This window comes from Sorex araneus, chromosome 1 (assembly GCF_027595985.1).
Source record: "Sorex araneus isolate mSorAra2 chromosome 1, mSorAra2.pri, whole genome shotgun sequence".
In the NCBI taxonomy this organism is placed as follows: domain Eukaryota; kingdom Metazoa; phylum Chordata; class Mammalia; order Eulipotyphla; family Soricidae; genus Sorex; species Sorex araneus.
The window spans coordinates 225,704,840-225,726,105 of record NC_073302.1 but is presented as its reverse complement, the minus strand read 5'-3'; the positions used below and the strand labels follow the sequence as shown (position 1 = coordinate 225,726,105).

The 21,266-nt window shown below is 47.0% G+C and overlaps 1 protein-coding gene across 4 annotated transcripts in view; it reads right to left on the bottom strand.

The window, feature by feature from the left end:
• The window catches only part of SPATA13 (spermatogenesis associated 13), a 329,725-nt gene that overhangs the window by 53,657 nt on the left and 254,802 nt on the right, over window positions 1-21,266 (bottom strand). For 3 of the 4 annotated variants that reach the window (XM_055136723.1, XM_055136727.1, XM_055136732.1), the window contains 2 exons: window positions 2,551-2,916; window positions 545-689 (listed from right to left, as the gene is read on the bottom strand). In XM_055136723.1, the coding sequence (XP_054992698.1) occupies window positions 545-689; window positions 2,551-2,916 (511 nt within the window). The remainder of the gene's footprint in view (window positions 1-544; window positions 690-2,550; window positions 2,917-21,266) is intronic. The other variant, XM_055136734.1, reaches the window with a different exon arrangement.

Sequence of the window (21,266 nt, the reverse complement as noted above, 5' to 3'; positions counted from 1 at the left end):
AATGCTGGCTGAATAGCAGCAGAGGGGAAGATTCTTGGAGGGATGCAAAAGTCATTCCCCAAACATGGAGTATTAACGCAAACTGACCAGTACCAAGCCCTACGACAGCACAGTAGTAACTGTGCTATCATTTTCTTTAGTGTTCAAGCTGTAAATTAGTAAATCTCAAATATCCGAAGAGTTTTTCAAAAGTTCTGGTAAGGGCCAGAGCAACAGTACAGGAGTAAAGGCACTTTCCTTGCCTATGGCTGACCTGGATTCAATCCCAGCACGACATAGTGTCCCACAGTCTCGCTAGGAGTGATCCCCGAGCACAGAATAAGGAGCAAGCCCAGAGCACCGCCGCATGGCTCCAAACAAAACCAACTCAGATGTAATCCTGAGACTGCTTCCCCAGCTAGAGTCCAACTACTGGGGCTTAGACTTGAAAGCACCAGGAGACGAGTGATTCCTCACATCCTGGATCGTGGGCGAGGGGGGGAGGAGGAGGCAGTGAGGAGGGGGCCAGCCTCGCCGGTCACCAGGCACGCAGCGGGAGACTCACCATTGGATGCACGCATCTGCCGCCGCCGTCCCACGCGGTCCAGGCCAATTGGGGTGCTCTGGGAGAAGGTGAACGGCCGGAAGCGGGCTGAGACAGCTTTATAGGGGGGCACCTGGTGAGCGGGCACGGGCGGCCTGGCTGCTGGCTGCAAAAGGAAAGCAAAAGCCTGTGAGCAGATGCCAGGAAGTGGCAGCCTTGGTGAGCCACAAGCACAGCTGCGCGGCTGGGCCTGCTCACCTCGGGGCTGCTCGCACACGGGCTTTGGGGCTCCGACCCTGCACATGGGGTTGCTGTCCGCCATCATGGGCAGTCCGAAGCTCTGACACGCAGGCCCTTTGCTCATGTGTGCATTTCCCTGCCGAGGGGAGGCCCAGGAGAAGCAAGGGTTTGAGCAGAAGAAAAGCAGTTTCAGAAAGCGATGGGACTCACATGCATGTGCAGGGCCAGGGGGCTGGGAGGTGCTGCCAGAAGCAGGCCTGGAACGTGCTGGGCAGTGCCAAGGCCATGGCCAGGCTGGCACACTGTACCAGCCAGCAGTGGCGCCCCTGCCACCCTCTGACTCATCCACTGGCTGACTCTGCACACCTCTGTCAAGATCTGTGTCCCGTTTCCCTACAACAGAGCCTGGTTCTATTTCCTCCTAGAGAAACGCCGGCTTCCACCCGTGTGCCCGGCTCTCTCAGAATCTTAGCCAGGCCCTTCAATTTTCCTGCCTCACCACAGATCAGCAAATGACTTGACACTGATGCCAAGATGAAGCATGGCAGGCCATTCCCACCCACGTCCCTCTGCTGGCTGGCAGGGCACCAAACTGCCTTCCCACAGGTGCCTTTCAGAAGGAGCTGGGAAGTGAAAACATCCCGAAGTGCTTCAAAATCTCTGTCCTGGGCCGTGGCGTCGCAGCTTCACTCACTCTGTGAAGTTCAGCATAACTGCTGGCACGTAAAGCATCTTAACAGAAGGGACTAGGAGCTTCCAACCTGATTGAGAATTCGCTTTAATTAGGGCAGAGGTCTGGGGTGCGTCTGCGATACAGGAGGCTCTGTTCTGGGCTCCAAGGGCAGAGAGTGAATATATGTTTCTGCGGTGATGTATAATTTCCGTTAAAAATGAATTCTGTGAGTTATCTGATACTATCAGTGAGCAATTTTCAAACCTGAAACTGCTACTTCCTCATACATACCCTGTTCCGAGAACAGCCCAGGCTGAATTGTTCGTCTTGCCAAATAACAGAATTTCCCCCTTAACTGGGCCACTATATAAATGTTTTGTACCCTCACGGGATTTTTTTTGGCTCTTGATTCACAAAGGGCAAAACAGTAATATCCTAATCTATTGCCAAAGCAGCTATAAAGCTACAACTAAGTGGTAAAGATTGCTGATCACATCCAGGATGTGAGGAATCACTCGTCTCCTGGTGCTTTCAAAAAAAAAAAATTTTTTTTTCTCTTTTTTTCCCCTCTTATCTTTACCTGTTGTCAATGAGGACACTGATAAAAAGAATTTCTTTTTGGGATAGCATATGCATACAGCATTTGCCTTACATGTGGCTGACTTGGGTTTGATCCCCAACATCCCTTATGCTCCCCCTCCCCAAGCCCCACCAGAAGTAATCCCTAAGCACATAGTTAGGAATATGCCTGAAGCACTGCCAGGTATGGCCCCAAACACCCAAAAAAATAAAGAAATAAAAGAAATTTCTTCTTTGAGAGCTCCCTAAATAGGCACTGCTACCCCCTGACCCTTACTCAGATATCAGCTGCTTTGGAACAACCTGCACACTAGTTTCCCAGATAAGATGAGAGTCCGAGCGAGAGACAAGTGTCCGAGCGACCAGTGGTTAGTTGCGAGAGACATGTTTCAAGGAGTCAGAAGGAAAGGCGGAGAGTAGGGTCATCCTGGAGCAGAGGGAGAAGAGCAAAGCAGTGGCCGGTAGAGCCTGCGGCAGAGATAAGCGCCAGGACGTACAGGGCCGCTGGCATTGGCCGACGCACACCCGATCTTACTTGGGTCAGAAGATTCTCTATTTCCTCAGTCCGCCTCTGGCCATAGAAGCTGACCCCGCCTATCACAGAGATGGGGCGTCTTCTCCGGCTTCCTCTGGGGCAGCCCGAGCCCACACTCGGCCCTGCAGGGTCCCCGGAGGCCATGCCTGGCTGCGGGTCGCCGGTCATACTGGCCTCCTGCTGGGGGTCTCCGGCGATTGCATCTTCAGGAATAGACAAACTGCGGCTGACCAAGTGGCCGTAGTCGGACAGCGGCCGGGGTCTGGACCTCCTCCCTGAGCCCCATCTCCGCCGGCTGGTCTTCTGAGGCTCCGTGGTGTCGTCCTCTTGGGGAGGGTCCCGCCTGCACGATTCCTCAGCCACGACCTTTTCAATGCAACAAGTCAGGTGAGCACCAACAGCCGGGCAGGCATCAGCAAAACACCACGTACACCCACTCCCACCGCCTCCGGCCCGAGTTCTGGCACAAGTCTTTCTTGATTTACTTGCTTGTCCTAAAAGGTCATTTGTGTAATAGGAAGACGTGGAGGAAATGTGAATTAACATAAGCAAATTGAAGGTGGAGTGAAAAAACTTATTAAAATGGTGATGCTGGGTACCTGGAGGACTGATGAGCTATGAAAAGGTATTTTAAAAGTCAGTGTTTAATTAACGTGAATTAATTAAAATAAAAACTATGTTTACCAGTGGTAGGTGACACCCCAATATACATAACAATAGAAGAAATGCAGGTCTGCAAGTAGAAGGAATAAATGTGTAATGTTAGACATTGCTTCTCTCAGGGATTTTCTTTCAAGAAAGTGTGAAAATAGAAGGTGCTCTAAGAAGATTAAGTTGGGCTGTTCGTGCCTGACAGGCAATGATTCTACTCCAGTCTGCCAGGGAGGAGAGAGCACTGAGCTCATATTCAAAGAGCTTCGTATGGAAACTGCTCCTCGCCCCTTATGATTGGGATACGCACATCAAACGAGGGGCCGGAGAGAGTACAACAGGTAAGGTGCTTGCCTTGCATATGGGCAACACACATGGTCCCCTAAGCCCCACTAGGAGTGATTCCTGAGCACAGAGCCAGGAATAAGTCCTAAGCATCGTCAGGTGTGGCCCCCAAACAAACAGACAAAAACCAATTAGACATCATCTCTCATCACTGAGAGTGGCACGCATCAAAAAGACCAAGAACAACCAGCACTAGAGGATGGGGCGGGAAGAGACTCCCTCACTCACTGTTGGGGGGGACTGTCATGTCTTCGAGTCTATACAGAAAACGGTATATGGACTTCTCAGAAGGAAGAATTCCATTGTTCCAAAATCTAGGATAGTCCAACAAGACTCTCTAATTGTTTAAACAATTAGACTTTCAATCAAGACTTTTCAGAAGCAATAACATGGCCTAAAAAAATACAGATGCACAAAGTCTTTATCACCTTTGATGGGTTACTAATTTTCTCACCGTGTGTCTGCCCCCTGGGTGCTGCCAGGGCTGAAACAGTGAGTGAGCCTGTCTTTATCAGTCCCTCTGATGACTGTCCAATATCTCTGGAGTGACCCTGTCAGGTTCACCCGCCTGGAAATCCTCTGTGTCTGGGCACTCCTTACAGTGCCTACGCACAGGGGGGCAGCGTGAGGGGGACTGTCCACATCTGCAGCCAGCACCTGCCACGTGTTTGTGGGCCAGCCGGGCAGGGCACCTCTGCTTCTCCCATCCTGACAGATTATTTTTAAATGGGGCAGAAACAGAAACAGGAGGAAGCCCCTGGGAGAGAAGCAGCACGAGCAGAGACCCTGTTGTGGGGCCCCTTAGCATGTGCCCCTGGAACCCCACATTTCACCTCTGCTGAAAAGCAAATGGGATCGAGCCATCATGACGAGCCTTGAAACCTACTGAGACTTCTGTGTGGGACACCCCCTTCAATTCAAGCATCCTGGATCCAGAATAATGCTGGGGGTGGGAGACAGGTGTTTCAGAAGAGTCTGCCCTTTGGACCCTGCTGCGGAGCGAGCATGATGGAAGAGCCCAAGGAAGCGCTCTTGGACTCCAAACAGCCCACTGAACTAATTCCGGCATGGGACCAGAGACCCCACGGTGCGCTGAAACAGTGGGAGCCGGGCATCCCCCAATTCTTTTAACCTCTCTCTCTCTCCACACCTCCCCCCTGAGCACAGCGCAGGATCCGAGGTTTTCCTGAGCGCAAAATGGAGACGCCGAGCCTCTCTCTAGGCTTCTTCATCTTATGAGCACCATAAAAGGGTAAAAGTTTGTAGTGATATTTCTGGTTGTACTTTTCCTGGACTTTATACAGAAACCCAAAACCGCGCGGCCGCGCGACCTAATGTCATCTTAGCATCAGCAATATGTAATATGTCCCTTTTTAATGAGTCGGACTTTTGTGGGAGATCCTAACAAGAATAGTAAGTCTGTTGCTGAAATATTGAAGGCAATCAAAGTGGTAGCCATCTCTCTAGACTGAACTAAGCTATATCCCCACGCCGGCTGAGAAGAAATATCCTTCTTTCTCGGGAAGAAACGCGGCGTGGTGTCAAACATAGTGTGATGTCCATTAAGCAAACAGACCTGGTGGCGTGGGAATGGGATATAAGGGGAAAAATTATGTACATGGAACAGTGGGACGCTGGTGGAATCTCGAGCCGGAGCCGATACCAGCGCAAGCCCTTCGGTTCCAGAAACTGCTTGCAGAAACTCTACTAGTCTATCAACTAAGCCAGAGCCCCACGCCTGCCGATGACGGGAAATAACCATCCTTTTCGGTTTTTTTTTCCCTTGTCAGGCAGCGTGGCGATTACCAAACAGGCGTGAACTCGGTGGCGCGGGGCAAGGGGGAAAAAGAAAAGTTATGTAACAAACAGCGGGACTTAATATCTCTATATTCTTAGCAGTGGAGAACTATCAAATGCCTCCTGGGCAATAGGACTGCTTTCCTTTTTTGGGGGAAACCCCAACAATGGTAGTGAGTTGTGTGTTGAAACATGGAATGTAATCGAGATAAGGCATAAACGAAGTGGAACTTATCATGTACAAGGGTGGGGACTGGGGAGGTGGGAGGGGGTGGCAGGTATACTGGGGGGGTTGGTGATGGGAGATGGGCACTGGTGAAGGGAAGGGTGTTTGAGAATTGTATAACCGACATAATCCTGAGAACTATGTAACCCTCCACATGGTGATTCAATAAAATTATTTAAAAAAAAAAAAAAAAAAAAAGAAGAGTCTGGTCTCTGGACCCTCTTGCCTTCCTCAAAGCTGAGGCACCCCAATGACTCGCTGGCCAGGAGGCCCTGTGTGGGGACAGAGGCCCCACTAGCCCGTGACCACCAAGAAGCCCACACTCAAACACTTGTCCTGGAAACATCCCCCACGTGTGGATGCCCCGACAGGTCCCAGAGTTTTCCTGACAATGGCAGGTTTTCCCTCAAGGCCCCCTCCCACTCCAAATAAAATGGTATATAAACTCCTCTCTCAATTACGGTTTCTGTGAACTCCCACCTGCATGGACAAAACTCCACCTTTTCCGTTTAGTTTGCACTGTGACAAAGAGTGAGCAGAACAAGGCGCAAGAAAGATTTTCCTCTCTGACACCACCATGGAGAAATGAGAGAAAGCATGGGAGAGCAATTATTTCCAGAACGATACACAGAAGACTTGAGAGCTGGGCAACCGGGTCGCCAAATGAAAGCCCACGTGCCAGCTAAGACTCAACCCCTCTGCATTCTCAGCCTGGGGGGAGGAGCTGGGACACAGGGTGAGGAGAACAGCACCATGCAACCCAGTCTGGGCAGCTGGCCACATGGCCACACTCCTGCACCTAGGCAGCCTGCAGCCCGCTTTTCTTCGCTGATTCCAAAGAGAAAACATGTTGGGTTTTTTTTTAAAGGTCATAAAAAGAAAACATTTAAAGTTAGGTTGTAAAAGGCTCTATCAAGGTAACACAACCTTCAGAGGCAGGGCCACCTAGAAGTGGCTCAGGCTGGACCCGACGGGAAGTCAGGTAGCAGGGGATGGGGTAGCGGGCTCAGTCCTTTCACAGAGTCCCCCCACCCCCCTAGTTCCCCACAGGAGAGCACAGAGAGCCAGGAAGAAAAGATTCCCCCTAGGTAGGACAGTGTGGCCAGAGAGATAGGACAGAGAGGCACTGACCCGGGCTCAACCCCCAACACCACACAGGGCCCCCATCCTGAGCCTCCAGGAGAGAGCTCTGGGCACCTCCGCCGGCCCCAGACCCAAAACCAAAACCAAAACCAAACAAGTGGACAGTGTTCTAAGAAGTGACAAGGTTGGTTCACAGAATAATGCCCAACACAGAAGCAGGTTGAATTCCTAAGCAGAAAGCGAGCAGGAAGTAGAGGGGCTTCCAATCCCTCTGATTTCAGCTCACGTTCAGGGGGCCAGGGCCAGAGAGGCCCACAGGCGTGTAAACTGTGATGCATGTCCCCTGCCGGAAGCTTGGCATCCTGGGATCCCAGCCAACACCTACCCCAGACTCGGCATCAGGCAGCGGGGACCCACACACACATCGGACAAACCAGCAGTTCTTCATGTCCATGCTCCTGGGACACCTTCCTTGTACCTAACACACAGCCTTGTCAGTAGCTGCTGAGTGTCCAATGGACGCGGAGCTCTCTAACTGCACCTTCACACCCAGGCCATAAACTTTCGTCAACTGGCTTGTCACTGTTTCGGCTGCCTTTCCACCCACTGTTCCTCAGGCTCAAGTTAAAGAACCTGCCAGTGGTCTTGGTCTCCGTCTCTCTCTCTCCATCTCTCTCTCTCTCTCATCTATTTTCCACCTCTACAAGATCTTTCTTTACGAAAGAAAAAAGCCAAGATAGATCTTATAGATCTTGTTATCTCAGGTTTACAAAAACTCAAAACATTTTCTGAAACATCTCTGATTGGAAATGATTAACCTGAGGAAAGATGATGGTAGCTACTCAGAAACTTGCTCTGTGAGAGAGAAAGAAGGTGAAAGGGAGAAGGTGAGAGAGAGAGAGAGAGAGAGAGAGAGAGAGAGAAAGAGAAAGAGAGAGAGAATCTGCCATAGAGGCAGGTAGGGGGCTGCAGGAGAGAAATGTACACTGGTGAAGGGTTGGGTGGAACATTGTATGACTAAAACCCAATCGTGACCAACTTTGTAACTGTGTATCTTTCTGCGATTCAATTAAAAAAATAAAGTTTTTTTTAATTAAAAAAATAAAAACAAGAAGCTTGCTCTGATTAACACTGGCTGGAGGCGCCGAATGGAGAGCTGAGTCGGTCCCAGAGGTTTTTAGGTACAGCCCCAACAACAGACCCTGGTGAACTTGGGCTGGTCCATAATACAGAGAAATATGGTCTCCAGAGCCAGAATCAAGTTAAGCTTTGGTGGGCCCTGAGCTATGGTGGTGGCCTGAGGGGATCACCTACATGCAGACAGACACTGGGAAGAAAGCCATGAAGACAAAACACTGAGCAATGCCAGGGCCTGCCATGACCCTCAATAGAAACAGAAGAAAGAGGGGAGAGGCAAGTGCTGAGGGTGCAGCCTGGCCCTGGTGTGTGAGCTTTCAGGCCTCTCGAGCTAATGTGGCTTCGAGCCCACCAAGCCATGGATTACCCAAGTCATGGGAAGTGAATACGACACTCTAATCTAGAAAAAGAACATATGGATAGGAAACCTAGCTGCGTTCCAAGACAACAGCGAGTTTCCTGGTGGCCCCATGTGATTCACGTGCCACAGAGAGCTCCAGGTTGCCAGGGAAGACACCTCAGCCAGGAGTACCATGGGGCTCAAAGGTGAGGCAGCTGGGCCTCCCCGTCCTGGGGTCTGGGCTCCGCCCTCTACCAGGAAGAACAGCAGGATGGCAGGAACTTTCTGATTCAGATGATTCACACAGGCAGGACAGCGCAGCCTGGGCTGGTCTTCAGACACGCCAGGAGAGAGTCCTGACGCAGAGAGGAGTAGCCCTGAGCGTCTCCACGCAGTGCAAAACCAAAACCAATAAACAGGCTGCTGAGACAACAGTAGCGAAAACTGTGACTTCCTCCCGAGGCCCCAGGGAGGTTGGTATTGGAGGCTGGTACTTCCTATCATGTTTCATTGATGGAGACGCTGGTGCTCAAACACACAACCATCTGCTTGATGAATACAACCCTGAGAGAGAGGGCTGGGCAAGAGGCTTGCCCCCCAGTGCGTCTGCTTTCTAAGTCTCTATTCTCTGGCTCTAGCCGAGGCCCGACCTGCTAACAGAGACAGCATTGGAGATTTTCCTGACATTAAGGGCAGAGTTGCTTGGAAGAAGCGGGCAAAGAAAGGCAGATGCTTGAGACAGAGATTATCTTCAGTCCGCACCACCTGGTCCCTAGGACCCTAGGCACTGGGGGGGTCCAAGCAGCCCATACCCTTAGGCCTGTGCATGACCAGCAGACCTGGTTGACTGAGAATTGCAAGTGTCGCCCCCAGACCTCTAGAGCACTGTCTGGGAGTCCCCCAAAGTTATGAGAGGCTTATGGACAGGGGGTCGCCATATGGCCCCCAACTGAGAAATGATGCAGCAGAGAATTAACTGGAACCTTCCTTCTTTCCTGTTCCCCTGTCCTCTTTTATTTGGGTGTAAGGGCCACAACTGTTGTGCTCAGGGGTCACATTCACAGTGCTGGGGATCAAACTGGGCTTGGCCCTCCCCACTGCACTCTCCAAGATGAATCTGGGGAGCACCCAAGGAAGGACACGGGTTTGAGAGCAACATTCAAGAACCAACTTTAGTCTAGTTCTGAAATATGAAAAAGACCAAGCCCTATTCTTTTTTAATTTCAATGAAGACATTATGATTAATAAAGTTGTTCTTATTAATACTATGATTAATAAAGATTAATAAAGTTGTTCATAATAGAGTTATTTCAGGCATACAACGTTCCAACACTAATGTCCCCAGTCCCCTCCCACCCTTCACCTGGCCTGCCTGGGCAGCCATATAACTAATTGATTCCCTATTACTTGCTCCAATGAAACTTCAAGTGTGTGATGATTAATTGCTATATGATTTTAACCTGTGTAAATAAAGAAATTCAAAGCATTTGGGGGCCGGAGTACAGCGAGAAGGGCATTTGCCTTGTATTCAATCAACCTGGATTCTATCCCCAGCACCCCATATGCCCTGCCAGGATCCTTGAGCAAAGAACCAGGAATAAGCCCTGAGCACAGCCAGGTGTGGACCCCAAACCAAATAAATAAAATTCAAAGTATTTTATAGAATATAGCATACTGGGGCTGGAGTGATAGCACAGCGGGTAGGGTGTTTGCCTTGCACTCAGCCGACCCAGGTTCGAATCCCAGCATCCCATATGGTCCCTTGAGCACCACCCAGTAGAAATTCCTGAGTGAAGAGCCAGGAGTAACCCCTGTGCATTGCCAGGTGTGACCCAAAAAGCAAAAAAAAAAAAAAAAAAAAAAAGAATATAGCATACTATTTACTCTCATTTATATAACTAATTTTTCACCTCTGACATCAAAAATATGGTGCATTAAATTTTATTTTGTACTTGGATCTTATTGTGGTAATTACCATGTCTTCCCTGTCATAAATAAAGCTTTTATCCACTCTTACCCCTCTTTTAAAGGATTTTACTCCACTGTAAAATCAGGTATGAGAGTCTGGCTCATGGGCACCCCTTAAGGTCCCCCACAGTCTCAGGAGCTGTATATATCACTTACAATGTAAAGTTTATGGGTCGGAGATCAGCAAGTTCGATCCCTAGCAACACCATCAGAAACCGCTGAGCACTGAGCCAGTAGTAGTCCCTGAGCACTGACAGGTGTGGTCCAAAAGCCCCCAAATTAAAAAGTTTTAACTTTATTACTAGAATTGTAATTCTGAAGTGGCTTTTAAAGATTTCTGCATAAACAAAACAGAAGAACAGGAATGAATAAAATCATGTGCTCTGTGAAAGGTGGGGTCAGTCCCTTAGCAGAGGCGGGCCATTCATTAGACATATCTGAATTAATTCTCCTCTCCCTCAAAGTACAGTATTGATATCAGATACTTCAATTGTCTTTGCCTGTCTTTGAAGACATACTTCAAACAGCGTTTCTGCTCTACCTTGTTCTATGGGTAGAACAAGCAATTTATTCAGAAATCCAACGCTTGCGCTCCAGAGAAGACTTCATTTAATTCAGTTGGCACAAATACTAATTAAAAAATCTTTTACTAACGAGGTTTTTTCTCTTAGCCTTTGCCAAAATCATTCACAGGATTTCTTTTTGTTTTTTTGTTTTTAAGCCATACCTGGCAATGCTCAGGTGTTACTTTTACCTCTGCACTAAATCACTCCTGGCAGTGCTCAGGGATGATATGGGACGCAGAGGAAGGAAGCCCGGGCACCACATGCAAACCACACGCCTTACCCACTGTACTATCTCTCTGGTCAGAAACTTTATTTTCTGGGCATACCTATTAAAAATATATAGACAAGCCAAATACAAACAAAAAACAAACAAACAAACAAACAAACAAAAAACCCAGACCATCCTATTATCTCAAAATCAATGGCATTGCATGCTGAATTTCACACCCGTGATGACAAGAAATAGAACTGCAGGTTGCTGTTATAGGCCTGGACTTATCAAGAGTAAAGAGACAGTTTAAGACCATCACATTATGAAATAAATGTCCACTGTGATCCTGTCTTTAAAAATATTTCATCCCTGGGGGCTGGAGCAATAGCACAGTGGGTAGGGCGTTTGCCTTGCACGTGGCCAACCTGGGTTCAATTCCCAGCATCCCATATGGTTCCCTGAGCACCATCAGGAGTAATTCCTGAGTGCAGAGCCAGGAATAACCCCTGTGCATTGCCAGGTGTGACCCAAAAAGGCAAAAAAATATATATATATTTCATCCCTGGGCAGAGAGATAGTACAGTGGGCAAGGATTTGCCTTGCCTATGGCCAACCTGGGTTCAATCCTGAGCATCCGATAGGTCCCCCGAGAATGAGTGCAAAGCCAGGAGTAACCCCTGAGCACTGCTGGATATGCTTGCCCCACCCCTCCACCAAAAATATTATAAAAATTCTCTGAAACACATGTTGAAGAATATAGCTCTATTCGAGCATTCGTATTTTATATTCTCTCAGTAAGTATAAAATATCATCTTTATCAACATTATTTCTTTCCTCTTTTAATGTTGCTTAAAAAAATGACAAGTATCCGAAAATAAATAATCATGTTTCAGATCTGAATGTCAGAAACCCATTGCATAACTGAACTTGTTTAAATATCAGAGTTCAGGGACTATGCAGTGCTGGGGTCCAGACTTGATAATCTCCCCAGCCCCTGCACTCTATTTCTTACTGCAGGCCCAGGGCAGAATAGGCAAAAATGCTGGCAGGCGAGGAAGAAGATGACTGGCCCGAGGGTGGAAATACAGTACAGGGCATAAGGGGTTAAGGGACTTGCCTTGCACGGAGCTGATGCTGGCTTGACTCCCAGCACTGCATATGGTCCTGTGACCACAGTGTGCCGTGACTCCTGCACACAGGCCCAGGGTTAAGCCTTGAGCACCACTGGGTGTGCCTCCAAAACAAAAAGAAAAGGAAAGGGAAGAGAAAGAGGAACAGAGAAACCTGCTTCATCCACAAACAGATCTAGTTGTATAACTCAAGACACTCTAGGGGCCAGAGAGACAGTAAAGGGATTAAGGCCCTCTTCTTGTACACTGTGGTCCTGGGTCAAGCCCTGGCATCCCGTATGGTACCCTGAGGCCCGCTAGGAGTGAGCCCTGAGCACCGCTGGGAATGTCCCCAAAACAAAAAACAAAAAGGAAAGAAAGCAGAAAACCAGAATAGGAGAAAAGTAAACATACTGATGTCAACTTTATTATTATATGACCAAAATCATCATTAAAAGGGGAAACCATCAAACTACAATTCCCATCCCCCGCCAGAAGAGCCCCTCTCTCCGCCCTGCAGTCAGAGATGGCTTCAGCCAAGCCTTTGTGACCCACAAATAGGACAAAGCAGTAGTTCGGGGAGACAAAGGGCTCCAACAGGCCCTGAGGGTCCCACAGAGTGTGGAGAGCTGACAGAGATGCCAGGATGTCACTCAGTATTGGCTACGCACAGTTATTCTGACAAGGTCTGCACACACTGGGGACCAGGCCCTTGCTCTGCACACAGGCACATAATTGTGTCCCCTTCTCCTACTTTTACTTAATGGGAAAAGCTTATTTGATGGCACTCCTCTTGAGAGAAGCTATTCAAGAAATGAACTACTGGCAAATTCAAGAATTATCTGTGTATTCAGATTTTCTTAGTTTTGATTTATTCTGGTAGAACCCAGGGCCTCACACACATAAGGGAAGTTACTCTCTCACGGAGCCTTAGTCCTGGCCCCCTAGGCTTTACATTTAAGAAAGTGATTTAGAAGCACCCACTTTCATTGCCTAGTAAATACTAAATATTCATTCAGAAACACTTCTGAAACTTTCCACTGCGAAAGAAGCACCTGTGTATGTAAGGACAGAAAAACTGACTGGGCATCAGAGAAGCTTAAAGACTGGGGCACATACTCTGCACACAGGAGCTCCCGGTCTGATCACTAGCATTCTACGGCTCCCTGAGCACTGTACCAGGAGAAGCCACCCACAGGGCGTGCCCTCTGCCCAATACAAGCGACAAATTAAGAGCCTGGGAGGCCAGAGAGACAGTGCAAGAGTTAAGGCACTTGACACTTTGACTCCCTGTCAAACCCAGTCCCACATGTGGACCTCCAAGCACTGCTGGGAGTGAGTCTCTGAGCACAGAGCAAGGAGTAACAATGAGCGCAACTGTAAAGAACTATTCCAAGCCAGCCTTACCTCCCCCCTACCCCAACACACACACACACACACACACACACACACACACACACACACACACACACACACGACACACGGAGGCCTGGGGACAGAGACCAGTGGCAGAGCACACGATGAACACATCCACGGCCCAGTGTGCAATTCCTGGCACCCCTGGTGCACCCTAAGCAATGCCAGGAGTGACTCCTATTATCCCCCTTTTAAAAAGGAAAAAGGTGAAAAGGAATGAAAAATAGCAGGTCAGCAGTAGCCTGTGAGTCCTCAGTATTAGCAGAAATCAAGCACAAAGGGCACAGGAAGGAATTTTGGCCATGAAAGTGTTATTGGTTCTAAGTCCCTCCAAAATTACTAAACTATTTCTTAAAATCAGTGAATTTTGCTATTGCAAATAGTATCTCAACAAAACTACAAAAAACACTTTGAGTAGACTTTCTTGGGCCACTTCATTTACTTCTCTCTATAAAATCTCATCTATTTCTCAGAATGGCTTTGAGGATAATTCAGAGCCCCCAGAGAACTCTTTAAACACACTGAGCGTGTGTGAATGTGCAGTTTCAATACACAGAGCCAGCCTCAGTGTTCTATCTCCCAACTATCTGTGCAAACCAAAGAATAACTCCTATGAGATGGGAGTCAAGCTGATGAAACTTATGGGTACATCGGCCTTTAGGCTGAAAACTCTGGGGCGCCCTTGGGAGGGGACAGAGGAAAGACCCAGCAGCCCCACCCACACCCTACACTGCCACCATACAAACAGCCCCACTTCACTGCCTCACAACTGATCTCTGAGGATACGCTGAGCCACCCAGACTCCCAAGTGCACTGTTATTGGGTTGAAAACTTTGGGGTCATTTTGGAGTCAGGGCGAGCAGCCCCCACCTATCCCACCCCATCCTGCTGGAAGTGCCAACAGCCGCATCGACATCCCACAGCCCCACTGTGTAAACGGTGTAAATCCCAAAGCTTCACCAATCATCTTGGAAGAGATGCCAAGTCAATCCATTGATACTCACAGGTACACTAGTCTTTGGGCTAAAAACTTGGGGTGCCCTTGGAGGGGGGTGAGCCAAATTCCTGCCCTGCTGAAGCCCCAGCAGCCACACACACACCCGCCCACCACCGCTGCCACATGAACAGCCCAACTTCACTGCTTCACAACTTCAGCTGATGAAACTCCCAGGTAACCTCCAGATTCCACAGTACTGACAGCCCAGTTGGAGCACAGCAAATTGGATGGGAAAGTAGCATCGAAGCCCACTGAGCTCGATAAGCAAAAGCAGATAGTGGTGCTGAGAACTATTCCGTTTAAACTAGTTCCGTTTAAAAACAGATAAATCCCAGAAATATTTCTCAGTTCCCGACAAAGGGATCCAGGGTGTGCTCTTATAAAGTGAAGGACAAGGAGAATAAAGCACTTTCATGCAGAAGAGATAGTACAGTGGGCAGACACTTGCCTTGCATGTGGTCACCCAGGTTGGATCCCTGACATCCCATCACAGAAAGCTCAACTAGAAACAAACAGTTCAGTAAATCCTCAGGCAGTGACTTTAATAACACCACTGTGAGATATAAAATGTTAACAAACTTTCTTTTACTGAACCTTTTTTAAAATTCTACTTAATAATTCCACTTTTATAATTCTTTGCTTTTATATTGCAATAAGCAATATAAAATAAATTATTTTGTGCCTGCTAAGGGGGCATGCTTGGGAGCACCTGGGAAACTGGAAACAACGGTGGAGGGAGGGTCACACTGGTGGTGTGATTGGTGCTGGAACACTGAATGCCCCAAACAACTGTATTAGGAACAACTTTATAAACCACGGTGTTTAAATGAAATTTTTAAAAATAGGGAAAAAAATTAGTTCCTAAGAAATCTGTCAAAAATATGTTGTGAACCTATAACTAATTAAATCACACAATCCCCCAGCATCTCAGGGGCAACACTATCATTATTATCATCACCATCATCATCATCACCATCATCATCACCATCACCATCACCACCATCACCATCAGCACCATTAGCACCATCACCATCAACATCAACAGCAGCAGTATCAACAGCATCAACATCATCACCATCATCATCATCATCATCTTCACGATCATCGCCATCATCATCATCATCATCATCATCATCATCATCATCATCATCATCTTCACCACCACCACAAAGCTCCACAGTTGCGAATCTAGTCACCTGCTAGGATTGTGCTAGGGCTATGAACTGGTTTTATAAAACGTTTGTTTTCAGGACCTTATGCATGAGGTGCCACAAAAATCCACTTCTTTATTTCTTTGAGGAAGGAACAAAACGCAAAGATGGTTTCTGGGTTGCTAGTGAAATCCAGGACAAGCTAAAATCTCCACTTTAGAGACTAGGGTGCACCCTAGAAATATCCTAGGGCAAATCAGAAACCCCTGTGGGTAAACCCATGCTCTTAGTACAATAATCTAAGTTAAAAATGTGCCTGTTGGCGCCAGAGAGATGGTACACTTGTCTTGCAGGCAGCGGACCCAGGTTCGATCTCTGGCAATTTATATGGTTCCCAAAGCCCCACCTAAGTGCAGAGACAGGAGTAAGCCCTGAGCACCTCCAGGCTTAACCCAAAAATAAAAACAATACTGTTAAGGAGGTGGGTGGGGTGGGGAGGGTAAACCGACATAATGGAGGGAAGCTGGTGTTGGTGGTGGGTGGGACTGGAACGCTGCATGCCTGAGACTCTATCATGTACACCTTTTGTAAATCATAGCCCCTAGTGGACCACCACACTGTGGTAACCACGCTGTGGTTGTAAAGAACAGATATTTTTCAGTCAAGCTTCTAACTCCATGAGACCTAGTGGTTCACCAACCCCTTCCAACAATTTTGAAACCAGAAATCCATGAGGAAAAAAACGGATAAATCCCAGAAATATTTCTCAGTCACCGACAAAGGGATCCAGGGCATGATCCAATAAAGTGAAGGACAAGGAGAATAAAGCACTTTCATGCAATAGAAATAGTACAGTGGGCAGACACTTGCCTTGCATGTGGTCACCCAGGTTGGATCCCTGACATCCCATATGGTCCACAGAGCCCTGCCAGAGAGCACTCCTGGGCATAGTAAGCCCAGAGCACCACTGTGTGTCCCAAAAACCAAAACCAGAAAGAGCTACATTCAGTTCCAATCTGTTTTGTAGTGTCTCACCATTGGTCCCCACACATATGTATCCTCCCAATCAGCTGACATCTCTGACTTCTCTCATCCCCCAAACAGTCCAGCACTAATTGAAAATGCTAACAGGGAAATCACAGCGGAATCCATGCCCCAACCCCATTTCTGTGGCCTCAGAAAATTATCACACCACCTGCGGACAAGACCACTAGAGACACGCACCCACCAGGCCCCACTATCTGCACACGGTGCTGGGCCTCCTCCCTGGCTCCCTGCTTAAACATTTCTCTGACTTTGCTGGGGGATGTGCTGGGGGAAAGTCCAAACTCCAAAGGGGCAAACAAGGCCCTTCCTAATTACCTACAGACCAATCCGCCAATCTTATCTCTCACTTCTCCACCCAACCAGCCTGTACAAAAGTCGGTGTGAGCAAGCTGCAGTTCCCTGAGCATGGGGTATTAGTCACTGTGTGGACACAAGCATGCAGAGCTCACATCTGGCGTTGCTTCATTCAGTCACACGGTGACCCTGTGAGCCAAGCTGGGCAGCCGCTCTCACCACCTCCTTGAGGCGCCCTCTGCAGAGGAGCGCCAACGGAAGACTTGAGAGAACAGCTCAGCTTAGCCTCTGCTCTCCAGGCTCCCCTTTCAAGCCTCTGCACCCTCACCATGGTCTTCCTAAGAGTCCCGGTCTTCCTAAGAGTCCCAGCCACTACCTGTCTCTAAAGACGTTCCTCGCACCAGAGTTAATAATTTTGTACTCACGGGTACTTTGTACACTTCTCATGAGACATCTGTCACTCTGCATCATCATCACTATTTGCAGACAGCTGAATCAACCAATCATACCGTAAACCTGAAAGAATACAGATCGCTTGGGGATGAGGGCTGGACAACGGCCCTTCCTTTCTCCTCTACCTGGAGTATCAGGTAGGTGAGAAAACTGTGTGGAATGACTAAGCATGCTGCTGTTTACCCTTGCTGCTTGTTCACTCCTCTTTCTTCCTGACACATTCCATTTCCATGTCCATACTTCAGAGCCTTCTTGCCTCTAGGTTCCCTAGGGTAATAAACTCATTGTTTTCTTTCTGGCAACTTTCTAATTCTCTTACTTCCGATGTGCTGCATCAATGCAGTTCTGAAACATGCAGCTCTGGGGGTTGCCTTTTCTCTATTCAGAAAAATCCCTGGCTCCCTATGTTTCGTCAGTAACATGGGGACGCCTGCCCTGGAATCCCATGATCTGGATTCCCCCTTTACCAAACCTCACGATGTCACTCCCATTCTTGAGAGCTAGTCTAAGGCTGTCTGGTCACCGAAGTGTCCCACCTTCCTCTCCATAACCCTCTGTAGCCACTTCGCCTTTCTTCTACTTAAATTGGTTAATACTCATGGCTGGAGTGACAGTATAGCGGCTGACCCAGATTCAATCCCCAGAACTCCATAGGGTCTCCTGAATCCGACCAGGAATGCCCTGAGCGCAGAGCCAGGAATAAGCCCTGAGCACTGCCCACTGTAAAAATGTGGTCACCTTACACCATGGTTCAGGCATAAGAATAGCAATTCCTCAGAAACCCCCCCCACCCCCCCCAGCATTACAGGTTACCAAAAGATTAATATTCACAAAACATCTTCTTTTACGGAACTCAGTACATTCTGCACAAATCCTCTGTAACTTAGCTAACTTTAATTTACTCATCATCTCCTTGATATCATCCACTAAACCTTAGAGTAAAGGTGTTCAACCACTGGTCCCCAGATGACTGCTGGTCTAGGGTTAGAGAGGTTGAAAACCAATGACCTACCACAGTGGGTAATAATGCAAACCTGTGGATAAGTATGCCAACAGTGCTGGCCGCTGAGTATGCAGACAGGTGTGAAAGTTTGAGGAATGCTGCCTTACAGATAAAATACTTAAGTGTTTTATCTGGTAGCAATAAATTTGATTCATGATTGAGTGAACATAGAAATACTTAGTTTTATCAGAATCACTCTCACGCATTTATCTCTTAACACAAAGCCAAACTAATTATTTGAAAAGTTCAGTTTTATCTAAGACTATGACAATGGCATATCAAAACTAGTTTGAAGGAAAAGAAAAAGAAAAAGAAATGTTAACTAGCAGCCAAAATCTTAAGAAATCAGGTTACGTGCATGTAGGATAAAATAAATCACCAGTCACAAGGTGGAAGAACCAGTGTTAATTCTGGCTAGGTGTCTGATATACCTCACTTCAACTCTTACCAGTCTGGGGCAAATCCAACAACTCTACCTGGCACTCTTGAGAAGACTGAAACAAGACAAGTTCAACAATAATCCCAATAGTACCCAACTTTCAGTAGCAGAGCTAAGACACAAATCAATTGCAAACATTTACCAAAAGATTAATATTCACAAAACATCCTGTAGAGGAGTCACATGGTTTCTCACTTAAAAGATCCTCATTGAGGCCCTGGAGATGCTCAAAGGGCTGGAGGGCAGGCATGGCAGATGGGGGCCCTGTGTCACCGCACGGTCCCAAGTTCCACCAGACATGAACTGAAAGCAACACACCAGAAGTAGCTGAGTGGTGCTCGATATGACCCCAAATACATATAAGTCCATAAGGAAAGAAATGAAAGAGTTTCCTATAGAGCAGAAATCGCACTATCCCAGCCCACTGAGTCTGTACGTGCCTCACACAGGCCTCTCCCTGAGGCCTCCGTCCCCCCAAAAGGAGCAACAACACTTCTCAAGGGAACAGTTAGGGCTCTCAACAGCAGGAAAGTTAAACTGCATTGGGTGGGCGGGGGCGGGGGCCATATCCAACTGGCGCACAGGGCTTACTTGCTTCTGGCTCTGCACTCAGGAATCACTCCTGGCAGGTTCAGGGGACCATATAGGATGCCGGGAATTGAACCTGAGTTGGCAGCGGGATAGGCAAATGTCTTATTTGCTGTACTTCTCTCCAGCCCCATGGTGTGATAATGTTGACCAAGTGTCTGTCAGGATTCTTGTTATTCTAAGACCACTGGTCTTAGAACCACGCTTGCCACTAGGGGGCAGGACTGTGACATTCATCAGTTGACTTTCTGAACATTCTGATATTCCCAAAGATTATTAAAGCCACACAAATTCTTGTTAAACTGCTGACAATTTTAAAAGACTATTTTGTCACATTTAGAGTAGTCCATTGTAAATACATGCTCTAAAAAAATTTTCCTTTACTAGAAATTGTGTCATATTTATTTTAAATCCCATCTTCTATAGCTTTTAATTTTATTGAATAAAATTATTTTATTCAATAAAACAACTTATAGCTGAGCCTGAAAGTTAACAATCAACTTTTATTTATTTATTTATTTATTTTTACAGTTTTATTTTTTTTTATTAGAACTAAAGCAGCCGCATTCAGAAATTTGAAACTTTGTCTGCCCTAACTTATGCTGGTGGGAATGCCGACTGGTCCAGCCTCTTTGGAAAACAAAATGAATTCTCAAAAAATTAGAAATTAAGATTCCATTTGATCCAGAAATACCATTTCTGGGAATATATCCTGGAGAAACAAAAAAGTATAGTCGAAATGACATCTGCACTTATATGTTCATCGCGGCACTGTTTACAATAGCCAGAATCTGGATAAAATCCGAGTGCTCGAGAACAGGTGACTGGTTAAAGAAACTTTGGTACATCTATACAAATACTATGCAGCTGTTAGAAAAGATGAAGTCATGAACTTTGCATATAAGTGGGTCAACATAGAAAGTATCATGCTAAGTGAAATGAGCCAGAAAGAGAGGGACAGGCATAGAAAGATTGCAACAGAGTAGGAGACTTACACCCAAGAATAGTAGTATATAATGCCAGGAGGTTGGCTCCATAGCTTGGAAGCGGGTCTCACATGTTGGTGGAAAGTCATCCCAAATAGAGAAGGGAAAACCAAGTAAAATGTGATTGGAGATCCTGCTCGGGGAGGAGATGCGTGCTGAAAGTAGACTAGAGACTGAACAATTAACTTTTATACTCAACAATAACCATAGATTAAGCTAGGTTGTTTTTTTTTTTGGCTTTTTGGGTCACACCTGACGATACACGGGGGTAATTCCTAGCTTTGCACTCAGGAATTACTCCTGGTGGTAATCAGGGGACCATATGGGATGCTGGGAATCGAACCCAGATTGGCTGCGTGCAAGGCAAACACTCTACCTGCTGTACTATCGCTCCAGCCCCAGATTAAGCCAGTTTTAAATGTAATTACAATGAATGGTAGAATTACCAAAAAAGCAAATAAAAATGATATACTGTACATTAACAGAGTAAAAACAACTTTCTTTTTGTGTAATGAGCCACTAAACAAAAGTTTTTTGAACCCATTAATGGTTAAAATTATTGCAATTCTTCATGTTTTCATTTCATTTCAGATTGTTTTCCTCCCTAAATGTCAAAATAAAGGGAATATTTCATTTTATATTTTACAAGCACTTCTTTCCCAGATGACAGAGAAGATTGCAATGTATAAAATTGGGCAAAACCATCATAGACTTTTAACATTTTTTGATATATACTTTGAAAGAAAAGTAGAGAAGGGGTCGGACTGACAATATAGCAGATAGGATGCTTGCCTTGATTGTGGCCAACCTGGATTCAATCTAGGGCATCCCATATGGTTCCCTGAGCCCTGCCGGGAGTGATCCCTAAGCACAGAGCCAGGAATAAGCCCTGAGCACCACTGGATGTGG